This window comes from Mycteria americana, chromosome 16 (assembly GCF_035582795.1).
Source record: "Mycteria americana isolate JAX WOST 10 ecotype Jacksonville Zoo and Gardens chromosome 16, USCA_MyAme_1.0, whole genome shotgun sequence".
Taxonomy (NCBI): domain Eukaryota; kingdom Metazoa; phylum Chordata; class Aves; order Ciconiiformes; family Ciconiidae; genus Mycteria; species Mycteria americana.
This window is the reverse complement of record NC_134380.1, coordinates 1612422-1635678: the sequence shown is the minus strand read 5'-3', so window position 1 is coordinate 1635678 and position 23257 is coordinate 1612422. Positions and strand designations below refer to the sequence as shown.

Genomic DNA, 23257 nt, shown 5'->3' with positions numbered 1-23257 from the left:
ATCATAACAGGATCATAGCGTGCAGCAGTGATCCAGATGTGCAGTGGGGCAGCCATTTCACCAAACAGAGTTCTGGGAACAACCCCCTGTAACCCTATCAGCAATATTGTCTTTGTTCAACTGAGAAAGGCAGAGGATAGTAAACATCTGTTTCCATGGACTGATGTTACCTGGTTGCCTATGTCCTGCTCCCTGCAGATGCCACTGTGATAGGCCCTCTATGAATACACATAATATCTATCAGCACCATATGCAAGCACACCTTTGTATTACTGTGGCAGTTTTTTACCTGCAAAGAAACAAATTAAAAGGGATAAGGACAACCTATGCTCACAAGAAGCCAGGAAGAAAAAGCAGATTTTACCTTAGCTCTCTCAGATATTCAGCTTCAACTTCAGGTTCCAGGGTTAAAACCCCAAGACCCTCTGTTTTAACCTGCCTTGCGGGGTTGCCATTCTTGGCGCACAGCTTCTCAATGCAAAGGGTATGCCCATCGCAGTGGGTTGTGCAGCCATGAGATCACTGATGTGATTACACTGAACTCTTCCAATGCAGGAAGGAATAACTACTAATTAATGGTGGGATTGCATATAATCTGTTTTGTCAGGCTGCTATCATTTAATTAGCATAGTGCTGTTTGCAGCACAGTTAACACAGAGTGAGAAGAAAGTCTCCCTTTTCTCCCTGCCTGGCTGGCACAGAGGCTTTGCAGAGGGGTGAAATGTATGTCTGTCCTGTTTTTGGAAAATGTGATATGTTGGGCAAGACAATTTCCAATGGAGATCAAGAGAAATGACCACAGGCAAGAATCTGTCAACCTGTGGTCTGCAATACCAGGATTTAATTTCTGCTGTTGTTGAGGGCTAAGTATTAGCCAGCGTGACTTTGAGTATCCCACATCTTAAAGAAGTCTGTTGATTTCCTTCTGGTGTCGGTCTATTCATGCACCTAATTCACTTCTAGGACACTGAATGTACCTTTATAGAGGTATCTACAGTCCCTTAGAAACCTCAGCCTAAATTCTGCTTTTAGTGATGGACTTCAGACCTCAGTTCCACTGAAACCAGAAGTTTGATGTGGGTTTCCTTAGCTCTAGACTTTAGTTTTACATCAGCTGCAGATTTTAGCTGCAAATGAAGAACTCTACAGCAGCTTTTGGAAATGTAGTGATTTTATATGTAAAAGGTGAATGTGAGTGCTCAAGTACTAGTTTCTAAGCACAACTAAGTTGTACATATGAAATGCAGGTAAATCTCTTGATACATTAATTTATCTTGCTTAGCTATTCAGTCTTTATAGAAAATAAGCATATAAAATTATTTTCCTATAAAAACATTAAAATGTGAAAAAAAAAAAAGAAGCTAGGGGCACAAACCAGAACTGAGGCAGTGTAGCATTAGCCATACAGAAATATATGTTGACTGCCTGGGCTCAGTTTCTGTAAAGCTTATTACTTCATTTTTTACTGCTACTGAAGTTTAATCTCATTATATTTAGTGCATATTTAATTACTCTAACCAAAAGAGTCTTGTATAAACATTTTTTACATCTATATAAATAACAAGCACATTGCTAAATAATATAGTTAGTAGGAAGTTAGTAGGAATCATATAATAATTTTTATGTCAGTTCATGGCACTTGATAATCATCTCAAAAAATACTTGGTAAACCACCATAAGCAACAAATGGCTTCACTTCAAGTTTTTAATTTGGCCAAGTATTTTTCCATAGATGATGTCTGGGTTTGCTCCGGTAGAGGCAAATTTCATTTTATAGCTGTACCCATGTGAACTTTAAGCAAATTCCTATATACATATGTATGTATGTGTGTGTCTTTTTATATTCCTTCCTTCCTTCCTTTGGTTCTCTTTCTCTTTCTTCTTTTCTTCCATCCAACCATCCATCCATCCATCCTTTCTTTTTCTTTCTTTCTTTCTTTCTTTCTTTCTTTCTCTCTCTCTCTCTCTCTCTCTCCCCTTTCTTTCCTTTCTTTTCTTTCCTTCTTTTCTTCCTTCTGTCTCTTTTCTTCATTTCAAAAATCCAGGGCATCTTCCTTCCCACACAGTAATAGGGCTTTGGGGGATATATTGCTGAAATAATTCTCGCCTCAATTTTCTAACATTAGACCAGAAGCTTCAATTTGGGACAATCCCAAAAGATATGAAAATTATTCCCTATACTGTCACATCTCCTCCAGCAATTTGTTGAGAGTTTTGTGTCTATTGTGTTTAAGACACTGATTACAAAATCATAACAATTAAGGACTATTTAAATTAGATTTATCCCCAGTAGAAATATACGTGAGGAAATTAGAAGATAATCAGATCTCTAGAATATAACCTACAGAACAAATAGACACATTATGTACACTGCTCTTTCTGCACAGCAGCAGGGCTTTAATGGAAGTGGGAAGAGAGATGAACCAGGTAATCTGTCAGGACTGGACAACATAGTGCCAGCTTTTTGATGCATACAAGCTGCCATTGGTTAGGGGGATACCAGTTGATGATTCAGCTGCTTTGCGCACCAGCTTTACAGAATCACAGAATCACAGATTGTTGTGTTGCAATACAGCTCCAGTTACACAATTACAAAGCAGATTGGAGCAAAGTCGCTTATGAATCAGGATCGCCATTTACCTGTCTTGACCTGCGAATTTTCTAACAATTTCCTACAGTGCAGAGCCAACCTCTGTGCAGGGGATGTACTGGTTTGTTGGGGCCATGGTAGGACTTAAGCAATGTGACTAGCCTCTGATGACATGTGTGCTGACCTTACTCTAGTCAGTGATGCAGAGCGCAGAGAACAACCCTGGGGCTGCGAACAGATAAAGGACTTCAGTGGCAACTTCCTTTAAAGCACTCAGCACTGAAGCTACTGGTCTTTGCTTTTTAGACTAAATACACTCTGTGTTTGGACAAAGAAATCACTCTTTTCATGGTCTTAGTATGGCAGGGCTAAAAGAGCCTCCCAACTTGAGGTGCAGCCCATCTGCTGAGTATGGAGGCCTTAAATTGCAGATGAATACTGTTACGCCACCCATGACATGGCCCATGTTCCACCCAGCACGTGACTATCGGAAATAAAACACTGAGGCTTGTGGAGTAACACTCAGCACTCAGCTGTGTAACTGAGTCTCCACCCTGGCCTGCAGGAGGAACCTGAGGAGCTTCTCTCTGTGACAAAACAGTGGTTAAGCAAAGGGCCAACATGAGCTGAATAGCTCTGACACTGGCCTCAGGTTCCTCTTACAGAAGCAGAAGATCCCGAACCATAAGCAAGGGGAAGCAGCGTCTTTATTCCTAGTGAGTGTGAGACCAGTGAAAAAGACCAAAAGTTCTGGAGGCAAAATCACAGCATCATAAAAATCAAAGCATGTAAAACTGCTGAGGCAAAGGTGGGGTTTTTTGCCATTTGCATTGCTAGAAATGCTATCAGTGTGGAGCTCACTATGACTCTGCCAGAAGGTTGTGGTGGTCCCTGCACTGCCTTCAGCCTGTCTGGGGGCTTGTGCCTCACCCCCGTCCCAAAGGGCTGAAAGGAAACAGTCACACATAGCCCATTCAGGATGGATGATTTGTTTCTGTCAGCAGCTAGAGCTAGTCTTGGCTTATTCACCTTGCTTGTCTCCTGCCAGGACCAAACACGCTGATGCATTTTCCTTTTTGAACCTGCTTCCTCTCCATGCAATGGCAAGCTTTGAGCATGAGACACTCACAGAGGTGGAAGGAATTAACAGGCTGACAGTTTTCAATTGCACAGTCTCAAATTCAGCAAGAATGAGTCCTAGTCCCAGTTCTGCACAGTTCTACATGCTGGGTGGTCTGGTGCCAGAGCCATGTGTTGTTTTCTGCATCCCCATGAAAAGCAGTGAACTCAAGGAGAAATGAATATATCTTTTGCTGTGATTGCTAAGTGCAGTTCTACTTTCTGTAGTTTTTCCTTTGATTTTAATTGGCAACATTATTCCTCTCACCCCGTGTTGTAGTGTGTAACTATGTTCAGTTAAGCACTTTGTGTACTCAGAAGCATCTTCATGTTAATAGCCCCTGGGTGATATGATTCAGGTATATTATTATGCTGTGTGTATATATTGTAGCATTTAAGGGCATCATCTTGCAATGTGCTGGTGTACCTCATCCTCTTTGCACCTTCCCCTTCAGATTGCTGCTCGGTTCTCAGCCATGAGCCCTGAAAGACCTAATCCTAGCACCATCCTGATATGCAGAGGTTTCTTATCACCGACTGAATTTAAAATCCCACATCTCCAGCTCATATAAATGGGTGCAGCTATTCACTGGAGAGCTGCTGATTTACACCATGGAGGATCTGACCTGGAAATGTATAAACCTCTTTGAGATTCTTTGTGAGAGATGCAAAAGACTATTAATAGCAGTGTTTGGAACATAAAAAAAGAAGTGTGAAAACACAGATAGTTCCCCCCGCAAACACTAAAGATCTATGTTATAAATTTCAATTCAAGTCCATGAACATCAGTTCTTTGCCTGCTATAACAGTATGTCACTTCCAAGATGGCTCAGAAGGTGCTAAGTCTTGGCACAGAAGGCTACCAAACGTCATCAGCTACTACCAGATTTTCCTGAGGAATGTGGTCCTTTGTAAGAGCTTGCATGAGAATTGGAGAAGACTTTGTGTCTGAGCCTTCAAATGGCTGAGCAGAAGGCAGTGCTGGGGGAGCAGTGTGTGCTTTGACAGAGGACTGAAGCTATGCTGAGCTGAAGCTGAGCAGCAGAAGGCTTGGTTGTATCAGCTTCTCCTAGGTGACATTGTTTGCTTTCTCTGGGTGAATGTTTTAAAAGGCATCTGTTGAAATGTCTTGCAAAATTCACACAACATATGTGCAGACTCATATGCAAATATGGAGCACATCCCTTTTGCCACTTGAGCTTTGTTTAAAACTTTGCCATAAATTCACTTTTTTTTTGTCTTGAGTATCATCTGCTCCTGTCCTTGTACATTAAAGGTTCTGCACCTCATGTAAACACACTTTGAAACAGAAACTGTCTTCCAAGAACAGGGGCAGAGTAAGACATTTCAATAAGACTTCAGGTCTAATCTTCACAACACAAGTCTCCAGCTTTAGAAATCCTGAAACTGCTTCTGAGCCCTGTGCTTGCAGAAAGTTTGCAAAGCACTGACAGTGAAATGAGGGTCTCCCTCAACTTAGAGTGACTTTCTTTCCTTCATAGATTACAAAGCACTCGATTACAAAGCACTTGGGGGAAATGGTGAGTGACCTGCTGCACCACTTAGACACTCACAAGTCTATGGGGCCTGATGAGATCCACCCGAGAGTGTTGAAGGAGCTGGCAGATGTGCTCACCAAGCCCCTTTCCATCATTTACCAGCAGTCCTGGCTAACTGGGGAAGTCCCTGCTGACTGGAGATTAGCGAATGTGACACCCATCTTCAAGAAGGGCCGGAAGGAGGACCTGGGGAACTACAGGCCTGTCAGCCTGACCTCGGTGCCGGGGAAGCTGATGGAGCAGGTCATCCTGAGTGCTATCACACGGCATGTAGAGAATAACCAGGGGATCAGGCCCAGCCAGCATGGGTTCAGGAAAGGCAGGTCCTGCTTGACCAACCTGATCTCCTTCTATGATAAGGTGACCCGCCTAGTGGATGAGGGGAAGTCTGTGGATGTTGTCTATCTAGACTTCAGTAAAGCCTTTGACACGGTTTCCCACGGCATTCTCCTGGAGAAACTGGCTGCTCATGGCTTGGACGGGTGTACTCTTCGCTGGGTAAAGAACTGGCTGGACGGCCGGGCCCAGAGAGTGGTGGTGAATGGAGTTTACTCCGGTTGGCGGCCGGTCACAAGCGGTGTTCCCCAGGGCTCGGTGTTGGGGCCAGTTCTGTTTAACATCTTTATCAATGATCTGGACGAAGGGATCGAGTGCACTCTCAGTAAGTTTGCAGACGACACCAAGTTGTGTGGGAGTGTTGATCTGCTGGAGGGTAGGCAGGCTCTGCAGAGGGACCTGGACAGGCTGGATCGATGGGCTGGGGTGAATTGTATGAGGTTTAACAAGGCCAAGTGCAAGGTCCTGCACTTGGGCCACAGCAACCCCATGCAACGCTACAGGCTTGGGGAAGAGTGGCTGGAAAGCTGCCTGGCAGAGAAGGACCTGGGGGTGTTGGTTGACAGCCGCCTGAATATGAGCCAGCAGTGTGCCCAGGCGGCCAAGAAGGCCAATGGCATCCTGGCCTGTATCAAAAATAGCGTGGCCAGCAGGACTAGGGAAGTGATTGTGCCCCTGTACTCGGCACTGGTGAGGCCGCACCTCGAATACTGTGTTCAGTTTTGGGCCCCCCACTACAAGAGGGATATTGAGGTACTGGAGCGCGTACAGAGAAGGGCAACGAAGCTGGTGAAGGGTCTGGAGCAGAAGTCTTATGAGGAGCGGCTGAGGGAGCTGGGACTGTTTAGCCTGGAGAAAAGGAGGCTGAGGGGAGACCTCATCGCTCTCTACAACTACCTGAAAGGAGGTTGTAGAGAGGTGGGGGTCGGTCTCTTCTCCCAGGTAACAAGTGATAGGACAAGAGGAAATGGCCTCAAGTTGCGCCAGGGGAGGTTTAGACTGGATATTAGGAAATTTTTCTTCACCGAGAGGGTTATCAAGCATTGGAACAGACTGCCCAGGGAAGTGGTTGAGTTGCCATCCCTGGAGGTATTTAAAGGACGTTTGGATGAGGTACTTAGAGACATGGTGTAGTGATGGTTTTTGGCAGTGTTAGGTTTATGGTTGGACTCGATGATCTTAAAGGTCTTTTCCAACCTATATGATTCTGTGATTCTGTGATTCTGTGAATGCATGCATAAAGCAGAGGAGTGAATCCATACATCCACTCAGAGGCCAGCTGTAATTGCAATCCCCAATGCATAGAGGCAACTGCAACCCCCTAACATCCATGTGGGTGACATGCCAACCACAGGCCATATATCCTTTTCAGGATACAGGATGTAGCAGGAAACATGTCCCTCTGGCAGTCCATCAGTGCAGGCAGTGCTCCTGGTTCCTCAGGTGCAGAGCTCTCTGCCAGTCTGCTCCAGGGTGGCACCTTCTCAAGTCTTTATGCAAGAGCCTGGTCTGAATGGAGCAGGGGAGCCTTTCTGAGCTGGCCCATGAGTCCACTGGTTCTCATGGAAATACAACAGGCTTGGACTAGCCCAACAATTCTGGCTCATGAAGCAGAAGAAATGCACAGTTCTTTCTTGGTAGGTGTCCAAGAAAAGAGATTAGAGCGGCAAAGGAAGAGTCTTTCTCCACAGAGATGCCTGCTCCCTTCCTGAGCTTATCATGCCAACATTGTGCAGCCTAGTGAGTTTTTCGTAGTGCTGTGCCATGCTACCAGCCCTGCCAGTGGCTGGAGCAAGATAGCACTCTGGTCAGAGCACTGTGAAACCACTGACGATCAGTAGATGAGGAAATGCTGCAGAGTTGAGCCCTCTCCTGCTGAATTAATCAGAGAGATGCTGGCAGAATGTTAAGATGTTGTGTTGGCTGTAAAAAGGTGTGGTTGCTTTGAGGCTGTAGCAAAGTGAATTTAGAAACCAAGAGAAATTACTGCTGGATGATGTTCCCATCTCTGTTGTATGTGCTATGTACTGGGTGAGCTTCATTTCTTCCATGGTCATCTGCAAATAACTTTGCAAATTGTGCCCAGAATGCATGATGTATCAGAGAGGCATAAAATGGCATGTGGCTGCAGGATGGTGGTACGGAAAATGTGGAGTAATACTGACTTTCAAAGGTAATCCCAGTAACCATGGGACATTGTCCATTTTCCAGTGGTCATTTCCCATTGCCCAGAATGTAGAGCTGGACTGGAATGAGTGGGAATGCTGGGGAACAGAGCAGCCTACAACCTCAGCTGCCTTGCAGGGAATGGGAAGACTTTTTTACTTTCATCCTGTTAACTAATTATGTCATGCATCTTCCATAGGAGCCAACAAACACCACAAACGAAAATAAGAGAGACCAGAGAAAAGCATGACTCAAATATATTGCAGGAGTGGAGAACTACTAAGAAACTTCTGCTGAACTGGTCCCAGAATATAAATTGCACAAGATATTTCTCCTTACTAGAGTCTCTCAGTTCTCTGATCTTGCCCTCAAACTACATTGCGCAAAAGACATGTGAAATTATCTTTGGTCATTTCAGTTTATCCCTTATTTTGTTGAATGATAGGTAGTAGATTTCAAGGTGACTTCTCATTTGCCAAAATCATTATGGTCTGTTCCTGACTGACTGAATGGAAAAAGCAGTAAGAGGATGTACTGATTCTGCACAAGCCATCAGATAAATGTGTGGCACTTAATTTCACACACCTCATGCAAGCAGTCAATTAATGCTCCTGCTTTGGCACTGAACACAAATTCCATACATATGACTGGGCTTATTTCAGCATGTCCAAACCTCCATGCAAAATGGAGATTAGATACAGGTTCTGGCTGCGAAATTTGCAAAGAGATGTTACCCCAGGGTCCTTGCCACACAAGCAAAATAAGAGTGGGGACATAGTTTCAATGCTGATATAGTCTCTGTTTACTGGATAATATCTAATCAATTGTTTCCAGCGCCCTGATGAATATGATGCACTTCCTAATCCTGCAGTCAGTCTATTAGACATGGATTGAAGTCATCAGCAAGAAAATAATGTTCTCGGAGAGATGACACATTAGCTATATGCTCACTTGGGGCTGTGTTCTTTTTGTCAGACAATAACCCTATTCCAGGAGTGCGGAGACATACATAAGCAATAGGAAAGAAGAGTTTATTAACCAAGATGGTTATTGCACTGTTAAGAGGAAATTTTCACCATTGTTAAATTCTGTAAGAAAATGCCTCATAATTTCTCAGAACTGGGAACAAAATGATGCTCTGGCGGAGAGCTGGGCTGTTCCTTTTCTGTGGAGTGGCTGACATTGGCTGTCAGTTGTTGAGCCCAGAGGACCAGCATGCAGGTGCCTGCTGAAATGTGCCAAGCCCCTGTTCCTGACAGAGCAGCTTCTGTCCCCTCCCCTTGCTGTGCTGGCAGCAGTGAGGGATTGCACAAGATGGGGTATCCCGTGCTGGTGCCAGACTCGTGCTCAAGGAGAGGGGAAGCTGCTCCTCCACTCACGGTCATACCCTGGACATAGCTGGGAAAGAGTGAACCGTTGTGATTTGTTCTGCAGGAAGCTTCGTTGTGAGGAAGCTCATGGAGCAGCAGAGAGCATGGAATCAGTGACAGCAGGGGCAGGAAAGAGCAAGTATTGGGTTTGTTGACATGGTAGTTGTAATTCAAGTGCCTAAACATGGGTGGCATCAGATCACTGATAGGTCCCACATCACTCCTTTCAGCCCTTTGTGGGTGTCTTAGATACCCTGGCATATCCCAAATGGCTCAGGTGCCTCTGAATTGAGCACTGGGCTTGTAACTCTGCTAAGAGGTGCAGAGGAGTGCTCTGACCACGCTGGCTTTGGGAAATCATGAGCAGGTTTGTGCCAGAAGACAAGACTGTCTCAGCCTGTCTTTGAGAAGCATGTGTGGAATGTGAAGAGTGGGTGACAGAAGGTTTAAAATATCTAGGGGAAGTCACAGTGGGAGAAAAGTTGTGGTGGCAGCTCTGCATCCCCGCATGCAGACATGCATGAGAACTGCTGAGTCCATTTCCAGGCAACAGAGAGCACCAAGGACATAGTGAAATGTGAGCACTCAGAGAGGAGGAAGATGTTCTGCTGTCTAACGCAAACAGGACTCCATGCAGGAGAAAGGCAGCAGGGGAGGAGATGAGATGGCTTGACTCCTGCAAATTTTTTTTGCAGGAAACAGTTTAATTTGTGACTCTAGAAAAATGTCTTCTGAAATATCTGCACTCTACTTGGGTGGATTTTGTTTTAAATTTTTGTGGGAGATGAGGGACGTTAGCAAACGTTTGGACATTGCACAAAGCCAACACATTTGTTGAGGTGAAATTCCCCTGATGCTCAATTAGTTTTGGGAAGAAGCTGTGCTTTAATCTCAACCAGTCCATGATTCAGAGGAGATAAGAGGGTCTTGAGGCACATGAGTATGTATTGAGCACATGTTGCATTACTCTTCATGAGCACACTTTACAGGGGTGCACAACAGGAGCGTGTGAACCCAAGACTTGGGCATTCTGCTGCTCCTCAGCTGTATCAGAGAACTTAGCCCTCTGATTTCATTTTCAGACCATACTTGAAGTGGCTACGTCCTTGGCCTTTTGACTCAGCTAATGCAAACCCATCACTGCTGCAAGCTCCCTCCCACAGAGCCCACTGTAGTCTGTTCTAGCTTTGCTTCTAATAATTGAAGCTCCTGCTATTTTTAATACTCTTATCTCTGCCTATTTTAATATCTGAACACCTGGGAGTTATAAATACAATTCAACACATCCCTGCCCCTTGGCTGAGCTGATGAAAGACCATTTTCCATCCAGCTTACAAAAAAAGACCATAATTTCAATACCAGACAGACTCTGCAGATTGTCTGTTGACTTGACTTTTAACATCCAGGCTTAGTGTTAATCTTTATTGACAGTGCCCTCCGCATTAGCATCCTGACAGTGGGCATTTTGACACTGACTGGGGACTCCCTCAGTGACCAATAAAATGAAAATAAGTAGAGGGGAATGCTCCACCCCTCAGGGATGGCACCTTCTTTCCTGCTTCAGGAACCTCTCCAAACCTTGCCTTGTCTTCTGTCTGCACCCGGATGTACACCCCACAGCTCCACTTCACACTTTCCTGTGTAGAGGGGAAGCATGGCCATCTCTAGAGCCCACCAGAACCCCTAGGACCATGGAACGGCTTTGCCCAGGAGCCTCCAGGTTCAGAGCATTAATCAGAAATCTGGCACAATGAGAGAGCAATTTGATTATCAGCCCCAGTTAAAATAACCCCATAGACTCATTTCCATGTCTCTGAGGGTGGGGAAAGCACAGCTTGCTGCAGTAAAGGTAGGTGATGCTGCCTGAACTCATGCAGGCTACAGTGGGGTCAGTCCACAGCACTGTGACACAGCCCTCCACGGTAAGTGAGGTGACTCACAGTCCACCAGACCCTCTATGCCACTGTGAGGAGGGCTGCACGCACTTTCGAGGCAGCAGTTTGCTTCTCTCCATAATCACTGTGGACAAGGAAACAATGCCACAGGATCCATTTTTCACCGATCTGCCAGTGCCAGTTTGAAATACGTCCAACAGCCTGTCACTGAGGCTGGCTCAGATACAGCTCTTCTCCCTGCCAGAGTTTGTGGGAATGGCTTGCCTCTCTCAACTTGTTTTGATGCAAACTGTGGACATGCCTTTCTCTGTTGCTTTTTTTTTTCAGACAAGCCGCGAATGAACAACATCCTTACTTCTGCCACCGAACCCTATGATCTGTCCTTCTCCCGGTCCTTCCAGAACCTCTCTCACCTCCCACCATCCTATGAGTCTGCCGTCAAGACTAACCCAAGTAAATATTCTTCTCTGAAGAGACTAAGTAGGTGTCAGCTCATTTCATTTCCTTTGTATCTGATTGGCTTGTAAGCCGCAGTGGGTACAATGTTAAGGCAATAATCTTCTCTCTGTTGTTGTACTGCCCAAGTTGGCATCTCTGGTAATGATTCTTTTGGCTGTCACTTCCCATCAAGGAAGAGTACAGAGAAAGAGTCACTTCATTACTGTGAGAGCACCTGTGGTTATTTGCTTACTGACCTCCTTGCTGTGCTGCCTCCCACTACTCTGCTTCGTATCTGCTTCTAATAGAGTCATCTGAGAATCCTTTTTCTTTCTGCTGGAGTCAAGATGAGCCAAGCTGGCTGCCTCAGACCAGCTGAGCTCACCTCGGCGTACCCAGGGCAGATATCTCACCATCCGTGGGGGTAGCTGGAACCAGATGACAAACTCAGGCCAACAGAAAGATGCTGAAATGGTCTGAAGCATCTGTTTCAGTAGGAGCACATCTGCCTGCCTTGAGCAGTGCTGCAATCTGCCATGTTTCATGGTGTATGTGTCCAGATCTGGTCCTGACCTGTGCCATACACTGATACATGATGCATCTCTGATATTTCAGCATGTTGCCTACGGCCCTGTTCACACTAGTTAGTAACTGTTCTTTCTTGCTGTTTTATGTATTGCATTGTTCTGCCAACTTTCCTGTAATGCTCCAGCCCATCACTTTTACTGATGGCAAACTCTTCAGCTTTGGTGGGATTATGAAATAAGTGATATTTGTGCAGGCAAATGCCCTCTCCAGACTCAGACACTAGGTTTGTAGTATGTTTCCATGAACATTTTCTGGATACAGCCACGTATTCACACTGCCTAATGTAGAGAAATAACTTAGGTGTTTATACTTTCAATAGCTTCATTGAAGGTAGATGAGGATGAGGAGCAGATCCTACCTCCTTAATCTATATAAAATCTGCATTCCCAATTTAGCCAGCTAAGTGAGACACACAAAATTAGGTGGCAGGGAAGCCTTTGAACTGTCCATAACAAATCTCTCTGTGGAAGATTTTCCAGAAGAGAAAATGGAATGGAAATGTAGCACATAAAAATCTCAGCTCACTCCTTGGCACTTCAATGGGGGACTTATGTACATGTTTAACATTAAGGCAAATACATTTGATGTGCTTAAAAGCAACCATGTGCTTAACTGTGTTGGAGAACAGAGATGAGGTATTTTGTGATCGGAGCCTGCCATCTTCCCTATTCAGTGTGCCATGTGCACAACTTTGCTTCTGCCATGAGCTTTGTTCTCTGCTAACATTTGGATCTCACAGTCCCAACCATAAGCTTTTTTCCCTCGCTGCCTCCCAGTGATGAACTGTTCATATTCTTGAGCAGCTTTGATGATAATATCTGATATTGGAAAACTCTTGAAATCAGGGCATTGTAATATTACTGCTTTAAAATATCCCCATTGTGAGGTGATGATTTGTTTTCATTTCTCAGCTGAAATGAAAACTTCTCAGCACAACAAATACACCCCCTGGATAGCCCTGAAAACTGCTGTTTCATTTGTAATTGATTTGCAGTGCCTGGGATTACCTGGGATACATACTTCCTATTCAGAATCTGAGATCTCTGTCCTGGCATCATTGCGAACAGGTTAGAGAAGTGCTCACTAGGAACAGCAACAATGGCTGCTCCTGTCGTGATGCAGGGGATGGTCAAGATCTCTTCCAGACTGTGGTTCATTTCTTCCTTTACATATTGTGCACAGATGCTAAGTGAAATCTCCTTAAGCTCTATGTTAAAGTTATTGATGTATCTCACTGAAACATTAAAAAACCACAAATGAATGCTAACTGAAATTCCCACCCCTTCCACAGCCAACATCTGGAAATGTATGTCAGATTTGAACACTATCCTCTACCTACTCCTACAATGCTTACCTGATTCACACTGAGTATAAATTCACTCACACCAAGCAATGCCATCCGTGCACTGAGCAATACCTTACTAAGTGGTGTCTTAGCAGCCTGATCCATCAGGTGCAGAAAATTTTGCTCAGCAGTTGAAGAAAGGACAGGTTCCTACCTGTCCAACCTGCCCCTCAGTAGATCACAGCAGAAGGGAATAAGTATTGAACTCTAGCACTGCATTTCCCAGACAAATGCATTTCCTGCATTTGTCTAAAATGACAAAAATAGGCTTGTGTTAAGGTCCCAAGTTTAAATGTCCTCAAGAATGTGTTGAGCATAGTCAGTCTCCCCCTCTTGAGCTTTTCCTGACCCTCTGGACAGTTAGTGTCCCTGTCCCCATTCAGAAGATACCTGGCAGTCAGCCTGAATCTAAGAACATCAGAGTTAGTCTTTGGCCATTGGCTAGAGTGGGGTTCATTCACCCCCTCTCTCAACCCCAGCATCAACCCTAGAAGGGAATTCCTGCACACTGCAATGGAAATACCAGCTATTTACCCATCAATGGCAGGTCTAGATATATTTCAGTCATCCTTGCAAGGCACCAGTCCCTCCTCTTGCAAAGCACCTGACAAATGCCAAACCAACTGCCTCACACTATATGTTTGAGTAACTAAATAAGCAGTTTCAGCTCTAAAAGTGCTAAGCACTCCACACTCCCACTGGATTTGCATATACTCAGCACCTCTAGAATCACTGAATCACTTTCTTATAGCTGGTCTTCTCCAGAGCCAAAGGAAAATAGGCACCCAGCTCCTAGATCTTTCCTTGTAAAATGCCAGCAATATCATTTTCTTATGACATATGAAGGAGTTAAAGGCAACACAAAATCTGTCAAAAGTAATATCTAAATGCTGGACTTCGCAAATGAATTATTGGGGGTTTATTTTTCATATTTAAAATGACTTGTTTCTAATGAACTCCCTGCCATGGTTAAAAAAAATGAATGTTGAGAAAAGCTCATTAACAAACATAATACTTCTATTTAAGTAAAACAAAAAGCGTTAGATACTTTTTTAATCTGTGTTTCAGCTATTTGTCTGGGTTTCTTCAGGCTTGCCAGACAGCCAAACGTCACTTATTTTCCCACAGTTAGCAGATACAAATAGTGAAAGACAGTTTCTGCCCAAGAACATCTATATTGAATAATCAAGGCACATGCAGGAAGAAAGAATATTTAGTATCTCCTTGCCAGAGATGAGGAGACAGAGTTCAGCAAGTGTATGGTCAGATCCATCTCACCCTACTTTAGCCATCCATCAGTCCAGCATCTTGTCTCTTTGTTTGATGCAGACTTCTCTATAACCAATGAAGAAGGACAATCTTCTCCATATTATGAGAAACCCTCTGAAGGTCCCAGTCTCTCATTGACACCAGAGCTGCTGTAGCAAGCTACCTAGCTCTTTGCTGGATAAAAAGCTTAATTTTTTATGACTAGAGCTTAATGAAGTACATCCTACTTTAGGAGACTCACCTAAGTGATTTGTCCAACAAGGAAGAGATGAGCTATACCTGCTGCCTGCACCTGTGCGTCCCTATGGAAGGTGCCCAGCTTGGAGAGGGGACTTCCTCACTGCTGGATTTGCAGGGCAGGCACTGACCTCTGCTGGCATTTGACTGAGAAAGCAGCACCGTGGCTTCTCCTTCCAGAGCAAGGGCTTGAAGATGTCCAGGCCTTTTATGGAGCAGTAGGAAACAGGTTGCTGGCTGCATAGAAGCCATCCAGAACCAGGTCCCATGCAAGCAGTGAGCTTTCTGCTTCCATGGCTATTTACCTTCCCAGCTCTTACTTCAGGGCACAGACAACAGGAAACCCATCTAGGGTTCCTGCCTGTGAAGCCAGGTAGGAGGATCTCTGAGGGGCAGGGTACCACCCCCATGGGAAGCCCTATGCCAGCTTTGCCCTGGCAACCCCGTCAGGCTGGCGCAGGGAAGAGCAGTGGTGGGTGGGTGTGGGAACACACGGTTGAGCAAGAGCAGCTGTATTAATTCTGTCCTGCCCAGCACTCCAGGGAATTGCTGTTTCCAGCTAAGTGAGAAAGGTCAGTCAGGAAGGAAGCTAATATTTTCAGGCATATTAAAACACTTGGTATTGGCTAAAGAATCATCACAAATGACTAGGCAGCTTGAAAATGTTAAAGCCAATTAAAACAGGAGAGCCAGGCCCAATGAGGAAATACACTGGAACTGCAGAGAAAGAAAAGCAAAGAAATTACCTTTAAGAAAAGCAAAGAAATTACTATGGTGGCCTTACATACATACACATACGCACATATTTTAACCATGTTAACATACAATCATGGAAAGAAAAAATGCCCTTGGCTTTTCCACAGTCTCTTCCCAGAACACCACAAATGTACCTCATTCCTCTAACTACAGTGTCAGAGGACCTGTACTCTGCCTTTCTGCAATGGCATCTTAGACATGTTCAGGTGAGATGTGTGAGTAAGAGCACTCATTTGGGGCTCTCCCTCCAAATGGGAGGCAAAAAAAAGCTGCCTGAGGGAAAATCAGCTTATCCTAAAGCCAAGTCAGATGAAGCACTCAGACACTCCCAAAGTTTGGTGAGACCAGCCCCTGGTCAATGCTCCAGAAACTGCCGAAGGAGGAAAGAAAAGGAGGAGAGAAAAAACAAAAAGAAAAAACCCACAGAAATTGTGCAGAAAATGTGATTTCCAGTAATTCCACTTCCACATGTTTGAAAAAGTTTAGTGAAGCCCCAGAAGTATGAGATTGGCTTAAAAAAAATTTCTGTCAATCAATAGACCAGTGATTTCTTTCTGTCTGCTCGTCAGTTATGGCCTTTTGGAATCCCAGAGAACTTGCTGGTGCAATGGCGATGAGATGAATCAGACTGTATTGTTTCAGGTCGTGGAGACATTTTGATTTTAGCCAACTATGCAACCAGATGTCCACAGTTCCCACCCCCAGACACTGAGTGAAGCACCTTGTACCTCTAATCTCAAAAGCCTGGAGCTGTATTCGTTTCATTACTTTCCTGGGTGCAGAAACGCTGTGGTTACAGAGCTGTGCTGAGTTTCTCCCTCGGCATGAAGGCACGTGTGTGATACAGCACCCTCAGCCTCTCGTCAAGCTACATTCTCTATGACTGGTTCAGCAACGCTCATGAACTGACACCACCTTTCAGAGGCAACAGCCTGTTAAATGGCTGTCTGGTGCCTGCTTAAACCAGCATGTTGTTCATGGGAAACTGCTGTTTCGGCTTTGATTCCTTTGAGATGGAGATGTGAAGTTCGTCTACACCTGAAAATGTTCCCAGAATAGCTGTGCTAACATCTAAACGTGTCTCTCAGCATCACGGGAGGAGACAGCCTGTACGAGCTTAGAAACACCTTTGAAATGAAATCAGTTCCCTGAATGGTTTAGACACTGCCAGCAAAAGGCCACACAGACTTCTACACTGTTTACAGGGATGGAAGAGGGAAGGAAAGGATGCCTTTAATGCTCCTAATTGGCAAAACTTTTAAAATGTAGAGCATGCTGCATTTTTTATCCAAATTAGCAAGGAACAACTTCAAACCACTTTTAATCAGCTGATTCTGCCGCCTCACTAGCAGACTCAGACCACTGTAAACCTCACATAAGCTGGTTTAGCTCCTGCTGGCAATTACCACAGCCAGGTGTGAGCATCCAAGCACATCTCCATTTGGGATGTTTTCTGCTTTAATTACATCTATTTAGAGTCACTTGGGCAAATCCAGTGGAACTTCTCTCATCCAGAGCAGAGGCCAAGTGCCAGAGTGCTAATTGCTTAGCTCCTGTTCTGCACCCAGCCTCAAGCATCATTATCAAGCCTGCACACGCTAAATATGTGCAAGTCTATCTATGGCCATGTTATAGGATAAAAATGTTTAAAATTACTCTGGCCATATGGAGTTTCGCCAGTCCTTCTCAGGCTTCCTAGAAGGTGATTTTAAAGACACAATCATTTGAGGCCAGGGGAGCTGCTGTCTGACATTTGCAACAAGATACACTTCCAAGAAGGTTTTGATTGCAGAAAAAGAATCAGTCCTACAATATATACTCTAGAGAGCAAATCCCATCAGCAGCAAGCATACCAGTAGAGGAGAGGTCTGGGCAATCCTCACACCTTGGTGGTGTGTAGGCTGTAAAGAAGAGGTTGGCAGCAACAGCGGTGCCAACAGGCTGTGCATTTCAGCACGCATGTTCTCAGCTTGTATTTTTGGATACTGGGACAGGGGGATCAACCATCCTCCTCACAGATCCTCTGGGTTATGTGGACTGTTTGCAGGACCATGAGGAACAGGGTCCTGGGGGCATTGAAGAGAGCACTGAATGTGTGGGAGAGGAGATGAGGAAATTAGTGAGTGAGATCATCCAGCACAGGATGCTTACAGCACTCCAGGGTTTGCCTGAAGACCTTAAGGCACTGATGTGTCACTGTTGTCTTGGGAGCAAACTTCTGGGATGTTGTCAGCACCAATCACGTATCATAAGGTATTGACATTTCCTCTGAGAGCAGTCTGCCTCATGGGACAGCTGGCCAATTGTCTTCATTTCTCAGCCAATGTGGTGCATAAAACCTATAGGTTTATGGCTATGTCAGAGGAAATAGGAAACTTCCACACCATATTTAACTACCAGGTCTGTTGAATGCCTACTGAGACTGCATTGGAAGTGAGACCATCTACCTCACCCACCTCATGAGTGCCCAGACTGTCCTGCAGCAGAGCTTTGCTCTTTTTTATCTCTCAACACCTTCAGAAAGTCCAGGCATGTGAAATTTTCCTCTTCCACCATCTGATACTTTCCCATCTTACATCACCTACTACTGAATGAAATACTGGAGATGAGAAAATCAATGAGGTTCCTCTTTATTATCATTATCATATATCTTTATCATACTTGTCTTACAAGCAAAAGACTTTCCAAAGGAATTTTATGATAGATACCAGAAGCTGTCCAGGACATATAGGAGATGATGTCTTTGCCCATCAACACTCGGCTCAAGACTGGTGGGAAAGTACTTATTGGGTCATGTGTGTGTATTCCCAGCTCTGTCGTCCCTATGCCAGGCTGCTCCCATAAGGTTACTTTGCAAGAGACCTTGTTTCCTCTGTAAGGTGGAGAAATTTGCTTTATCTTTGCATGAGGAATCTCCTTCCTGCACACCAGTGGGTATTGTGCTGTCTTGTCCAAGGAGAGGATGGCTGCCTGCCAGGCGTCTGGTGTAAGTCTCGCTCTGGGGTCTTCTGAAGTCACTGACGAGCCAGAAAGGATGGGAGATGCTTTTGGACACATCACATCAAGAAAACATCTCAGACAAAGAAATGAGGAGGAAGGCTCATATAGATGATCAGTGTTGAGCATTAAACATGCCTCCATCCCCTGACCCACGGAGGTCAGCATTGTGCTCTTCCACTTATGCCAGTATACTTCTGATAAGGGACTGATGTTCCACGCTTTACACCTCTGCAGCCACAGGTACATCATGACAGTTCACAAGCTGCACTGGGCTTGAAGCCCAAGGACTGCTAGTCCTCTTTCCAGATAGGTAATCACAGTACCCCAATTTAAGGCATAGGAACATCAAAGGGGTTTACCAGAAAGTTTTTGTGTTTCTGTTGGGTTTTTTTTTCTTTAAATCTGAAATAATTGTGGAGTTGCTTCTTCAAATTACAAGTTGGTTGAATCAGATCATTCCAGCTGCTTTAGGATTAAAGTGATATATCAGGGTACATCTGCAGCAGCCACCATCCTCTCTGAGTACAAGACATTTGTCTGAAAGCCAAAAAGAGGAGGGTGGGTATGTGTGTGTGTGTGCTGATCTCCTGTGCAACAAAGAGATCATTTAAGACACAGAGGAAGCAAACTAAGAAAGAAACATTCCATGGGATAAATTCTATGATAGCAACCAAGGAGTCTGAAAAAATGGAAAACGAAAGCTTAGGCAGATGATTCAGTGTCTCAGAGAGAGTATCCCATGCCCACCAAACCTGCTTTGTGATCACATTTACAAATATTCAAAAATAGTAATTAAAAATGTGATGAGGGCAGTCATGGATTTCAGAGCACATTCACATCCGAGGCCAGAAATGAGGTATGAGTTTCCTCAAATGGGCAACTTGCCTGCCTCAGCTCACCTTCCCTGTGCTTTCTTTACAAGCGTATTGTGAAGGTGACATTTGATAATTTCTCCATAACTCGCCATTCATGTAAATCATGTAATACCACGGTCTGGACTTGACAGCATATGGAGTCTGTTGTGCCATGGTGTGAGATGGTGTGATGCATTGCACAGGGACTTATACCTGTCTGCATGCAGTTATAACTCTCTCTGTCTGCCATAAGCCCATGGTGACACAACCCACACAGGGCTGGCGTCTCTCTGACAGGCAACACCCTGACATGGATGTCCATGTCCAGGTCCAGCTGCTGGTAGATGGTCCCTTGGGTCTCACCAGGAGGCTGCTCCAAGGCTGTATGCTGTACACAGCCCCTTTTCACCCTGTGGGACAACTCTCTGACGTTTCTAACTGTTCCCTTTCCTTTCCAACAGCTGACAAAGAGGCTGATGAATACTACATGAGGAGGAGACACCTGCCTGACCTGGCAGCCCGGGGCACACTCCCTATCAATGTCATCAAAATGTCTCAACAGACCAACCAGAGGGACAGGCCTCGCCGTCCCATCAGGGCCATGTCCCAGGACAGAGTACTGTCTCCTGAGAGGATCATGCCCGAGGAGTTTAGCATGTCCTATGAACGGATCCTCTCAGATGAGCAGCTTCTGTCTGCAGAGCGCCTCCACTCCCAAGACCCGCTGCTCTCCCCGGAGCGGTCAGGGTACCCCGAGCAGTCTATGTCACGGGCATTGTCACACACAGATGTCTTTGTATCAACACCCGTCTTGGATCGCTACAGGATGACAAAAATGCACTCCCATCCTAGTGCCTCAAATAACTTGTACAATACCTTAGGTATGAACCCAACCTCTGCCAAGCGCCAAGCGTTCGCCTCCCGACGGCACAACACGGTAGAACAACTGCATTATATTCCAGGACACCACCATCACTACCGCACAGCAAGCAAAACAGAGGTGACTGTTTGATATGACCTCGTGCATTGTAGATACTCACTAAGGACTAGGGTGGCCACAGCACCCCATACTGCAGTGGCCTTATAGGCCAAGATAACCTCTAATAAATCAGTGTCTGAAAAGACTTCTCTGACAGTCCCATCCACGTTGTTGTTTTTAAAGCCACTCCTTCATCAGTGACATAAGAAGAACCCAAGCAAGCAAACAGACGATAGTGAGGGATAACAGAGGAAATTTCCTGACGTGCATCAGTTTCTGTCAAAGAAAGCCATAGTAGTAGATGGCTCCTTCCAAGGGCTCACCTGCATTATCTCATTCTTTTTATGAATTTAGGACTTTTCAGTTGCTACAAGTAGAAGCAGTCTCATGCAGCCCAAGACAGGGAGGAGGAAATGCAGCACCCCATCCTGGCAGGAAGGGGTCCTGTTCTTGGTCCTCATACCAGCCCTCATGTTTGGCCTTTCTGTAGCAAGTAGGTAAGCTTCTGGCTATCACCTCCAGAACACTCAATATCAGCCAGCACCCATACATCTGTTCTTCCTCACCCTTGAAGAAAATTCAAGGGCAGACTTTCGTAGGGGACTGGCAGATCTAGGGACAAGTATAGCCTGGCTGAGAAATAAAGTTTTAGTTTATATTAAATATACTCATAAGATAAAAATATACTAGTGCCTACAAATCGCCTGCTCTCTCAGTGTAGGAAGTAGTGGGGTTGATGTGTTCAATAAGCACAAATATGCTGAAACGCTTGTTAGACCCTTTTCTCCACTCATTCTAGTATCTTGGTGTCTCTAACATGTAAATAGGAAGGAGGAATAGGGTTTCTCTTCTTCCAGCTTCTTGCCACTGCTGAACCTAAAGCACCAGAATTTGTTCAGCTTTGCACTGCTCACCTGTGCTGGGGGAAGTCCTGACTCCACTGAGACCCCTGCAAGGCAAGGCTACCACACTTTTCACCGAGCCTGGATTTCTCCCCGGAAGTTTATTTTCCTGATAGCATTTTCCACTGGCCCAGTTCCCCTGTTTCAGAACATGTTTTCTCCTCTCAGTTACAACCTAGAGCTCCATATGTAGCAAATCTTTTTCTAGCCCTTAGCAGAAGCACAAAGCTGAGGGTGTCGGTCTACTGAAAAACAGGTTGATAGTTTTCCATTATTTTCTCTCCATGTAATGCCCCCCCCAAGAAAACCTTCCAAATTCCAATTCCACTGAGTACCAATCCTAATCATGAAGACAGTTACATTTCATGCATATAAATTATATATCCAGCATAATTATAATAAATGGGCATGTTGTATATCTGATATAATGCTAATTAGATACTGTATATTTGTAAAATCTTTAAAACGTAGACTCGTGGGTCCAGAATTTGTGAGGGTTTTATCTTTGGCTTTCTAGCCAGATTGGGCTTTGCTTTGTTTTTTGCTGGTTTTGGGTTTGTTTTGGTTTTTTTTTTTCCTTGTATTTGTGATCCTATCAAATTCTGTAGAACTAACTCACACTAGAACATACTTCTGTGGCCAGGAAAGGGTCTCAGCGGTTTTGAAGGCCAGCCAGACCCTGTGCTGTAACTGTTAGTGCTGGAGACTCTCCAGCACTCACCATCCGTGGTGTGCACTCAAAGCCCCACCACATGCACGCACGCATGCTGCCAATCCGAATGGCAGGCATGCTCCCTCCTCCGGGTGAAATAACAGCTGACTTCAGGCTGTGAACACATTCCCATACAGTACCTCTCTCTTCATGTCCTACATTCCCATACTGAGTCTTTTCCTACATGGGTCTTCACCAAACTTCATTTAAATTAGCTCTGCCCTTCTCCATCCCCTCAAATACCTCCCACCTCCTGGCCTTAATGACGTTCCCAGCTCAACACGTCAGTCCTGCAGCATACAATGATTGTAGGTTGTTGTGAGTTTAAGTCTTGTGTGGAGGCTTATGATGCAGCACCAGGTTTTTCTGGTGCAGGGTAGGCAGGAGGAGCATGCCATCTTCCTCCAGTGGGATTTAGAAGTAGGCCTCAGTGGAGTGGCCATGTGGCCTTTCTCTTTCCCAGACTGTCCTGGGGCTGCTGATCCTCATTCATGAGCTTTCTTCTGCCCTGCCTGATGGAGACTGTGTTCAGAAAGGACTCCATCTGTGAGAAGTACTGGGGCTTTGTTTGATGGAAACTGAGCTGGGAAGGAACAAGTAAGAGTCTCCATGGTTAAGATGGTCGTTACCATGCAGCCTTGGGCAAAATCATTCTGGGCAACAACCAGAATTGTCTGGGTTGCAGGGTGGCATGGGAGGGATGAGAGAGAAAAGGCTGACACCTCATCTCCTGACCCCTTCCCTTGATGGACACTTCTCTCCCCTGACTACCTCCAAGCTCCTCAGCTCAGTCACTGGATATTTCTTCACAGAAGGCAATCCCTGTGAAAATATTGCCCCTGCTGACCTTCCCACAGACTGAAGTTTGTGACTTTTGTGAAGAGAAGAGAAACGCACATGGCTGATGGGGAGGCAGTCCCTGCTGAGGTTCTGGGGCTCTTCCATTCTCTCTTGGCCCAAGAAAAGCCAGGATCTTCCCTTCTGCAAGCAGGGAGATGTGAACACTGTGGGAGAGGAGAGTCCACCCTAGAGTCTCCAGCAGTTGAGGTGGCAGCGCCAGTGGAGCAGAGGTAACCATGTGAGGCCACGGGTAGGTGAACGCTCCTCTCTTTCCATTTCCATAGCTGTATGTCTCAAGCTCT

General features: G+C 45.2%; 1 protein-coding gene across 1 annotated transcript in view; it reads left to right on the top strand.

The window, feature by feature from the left end:
• SHISA6 (shisa family member 6) overlaps window positions 1–20534 on the top strand; it is a 255211-nt gene extending 234677 nt beyond the window's left edge. Inside the window, exons 5-6 of the mRNA XM_075519080.1 lie at window positions 11363–11515; window positions 19984–20534. Coding sequence (XP_075375195.1) covers window positions 11363–11515; window positions 19984–20534 — 704 coding nt within the window. The remainder of the gene's footprint in view (window positions 1–11362; window positions 11516–19983) is intronic.
• Window positions 20535–23257: the final 2723 nt, after the last annotated feature.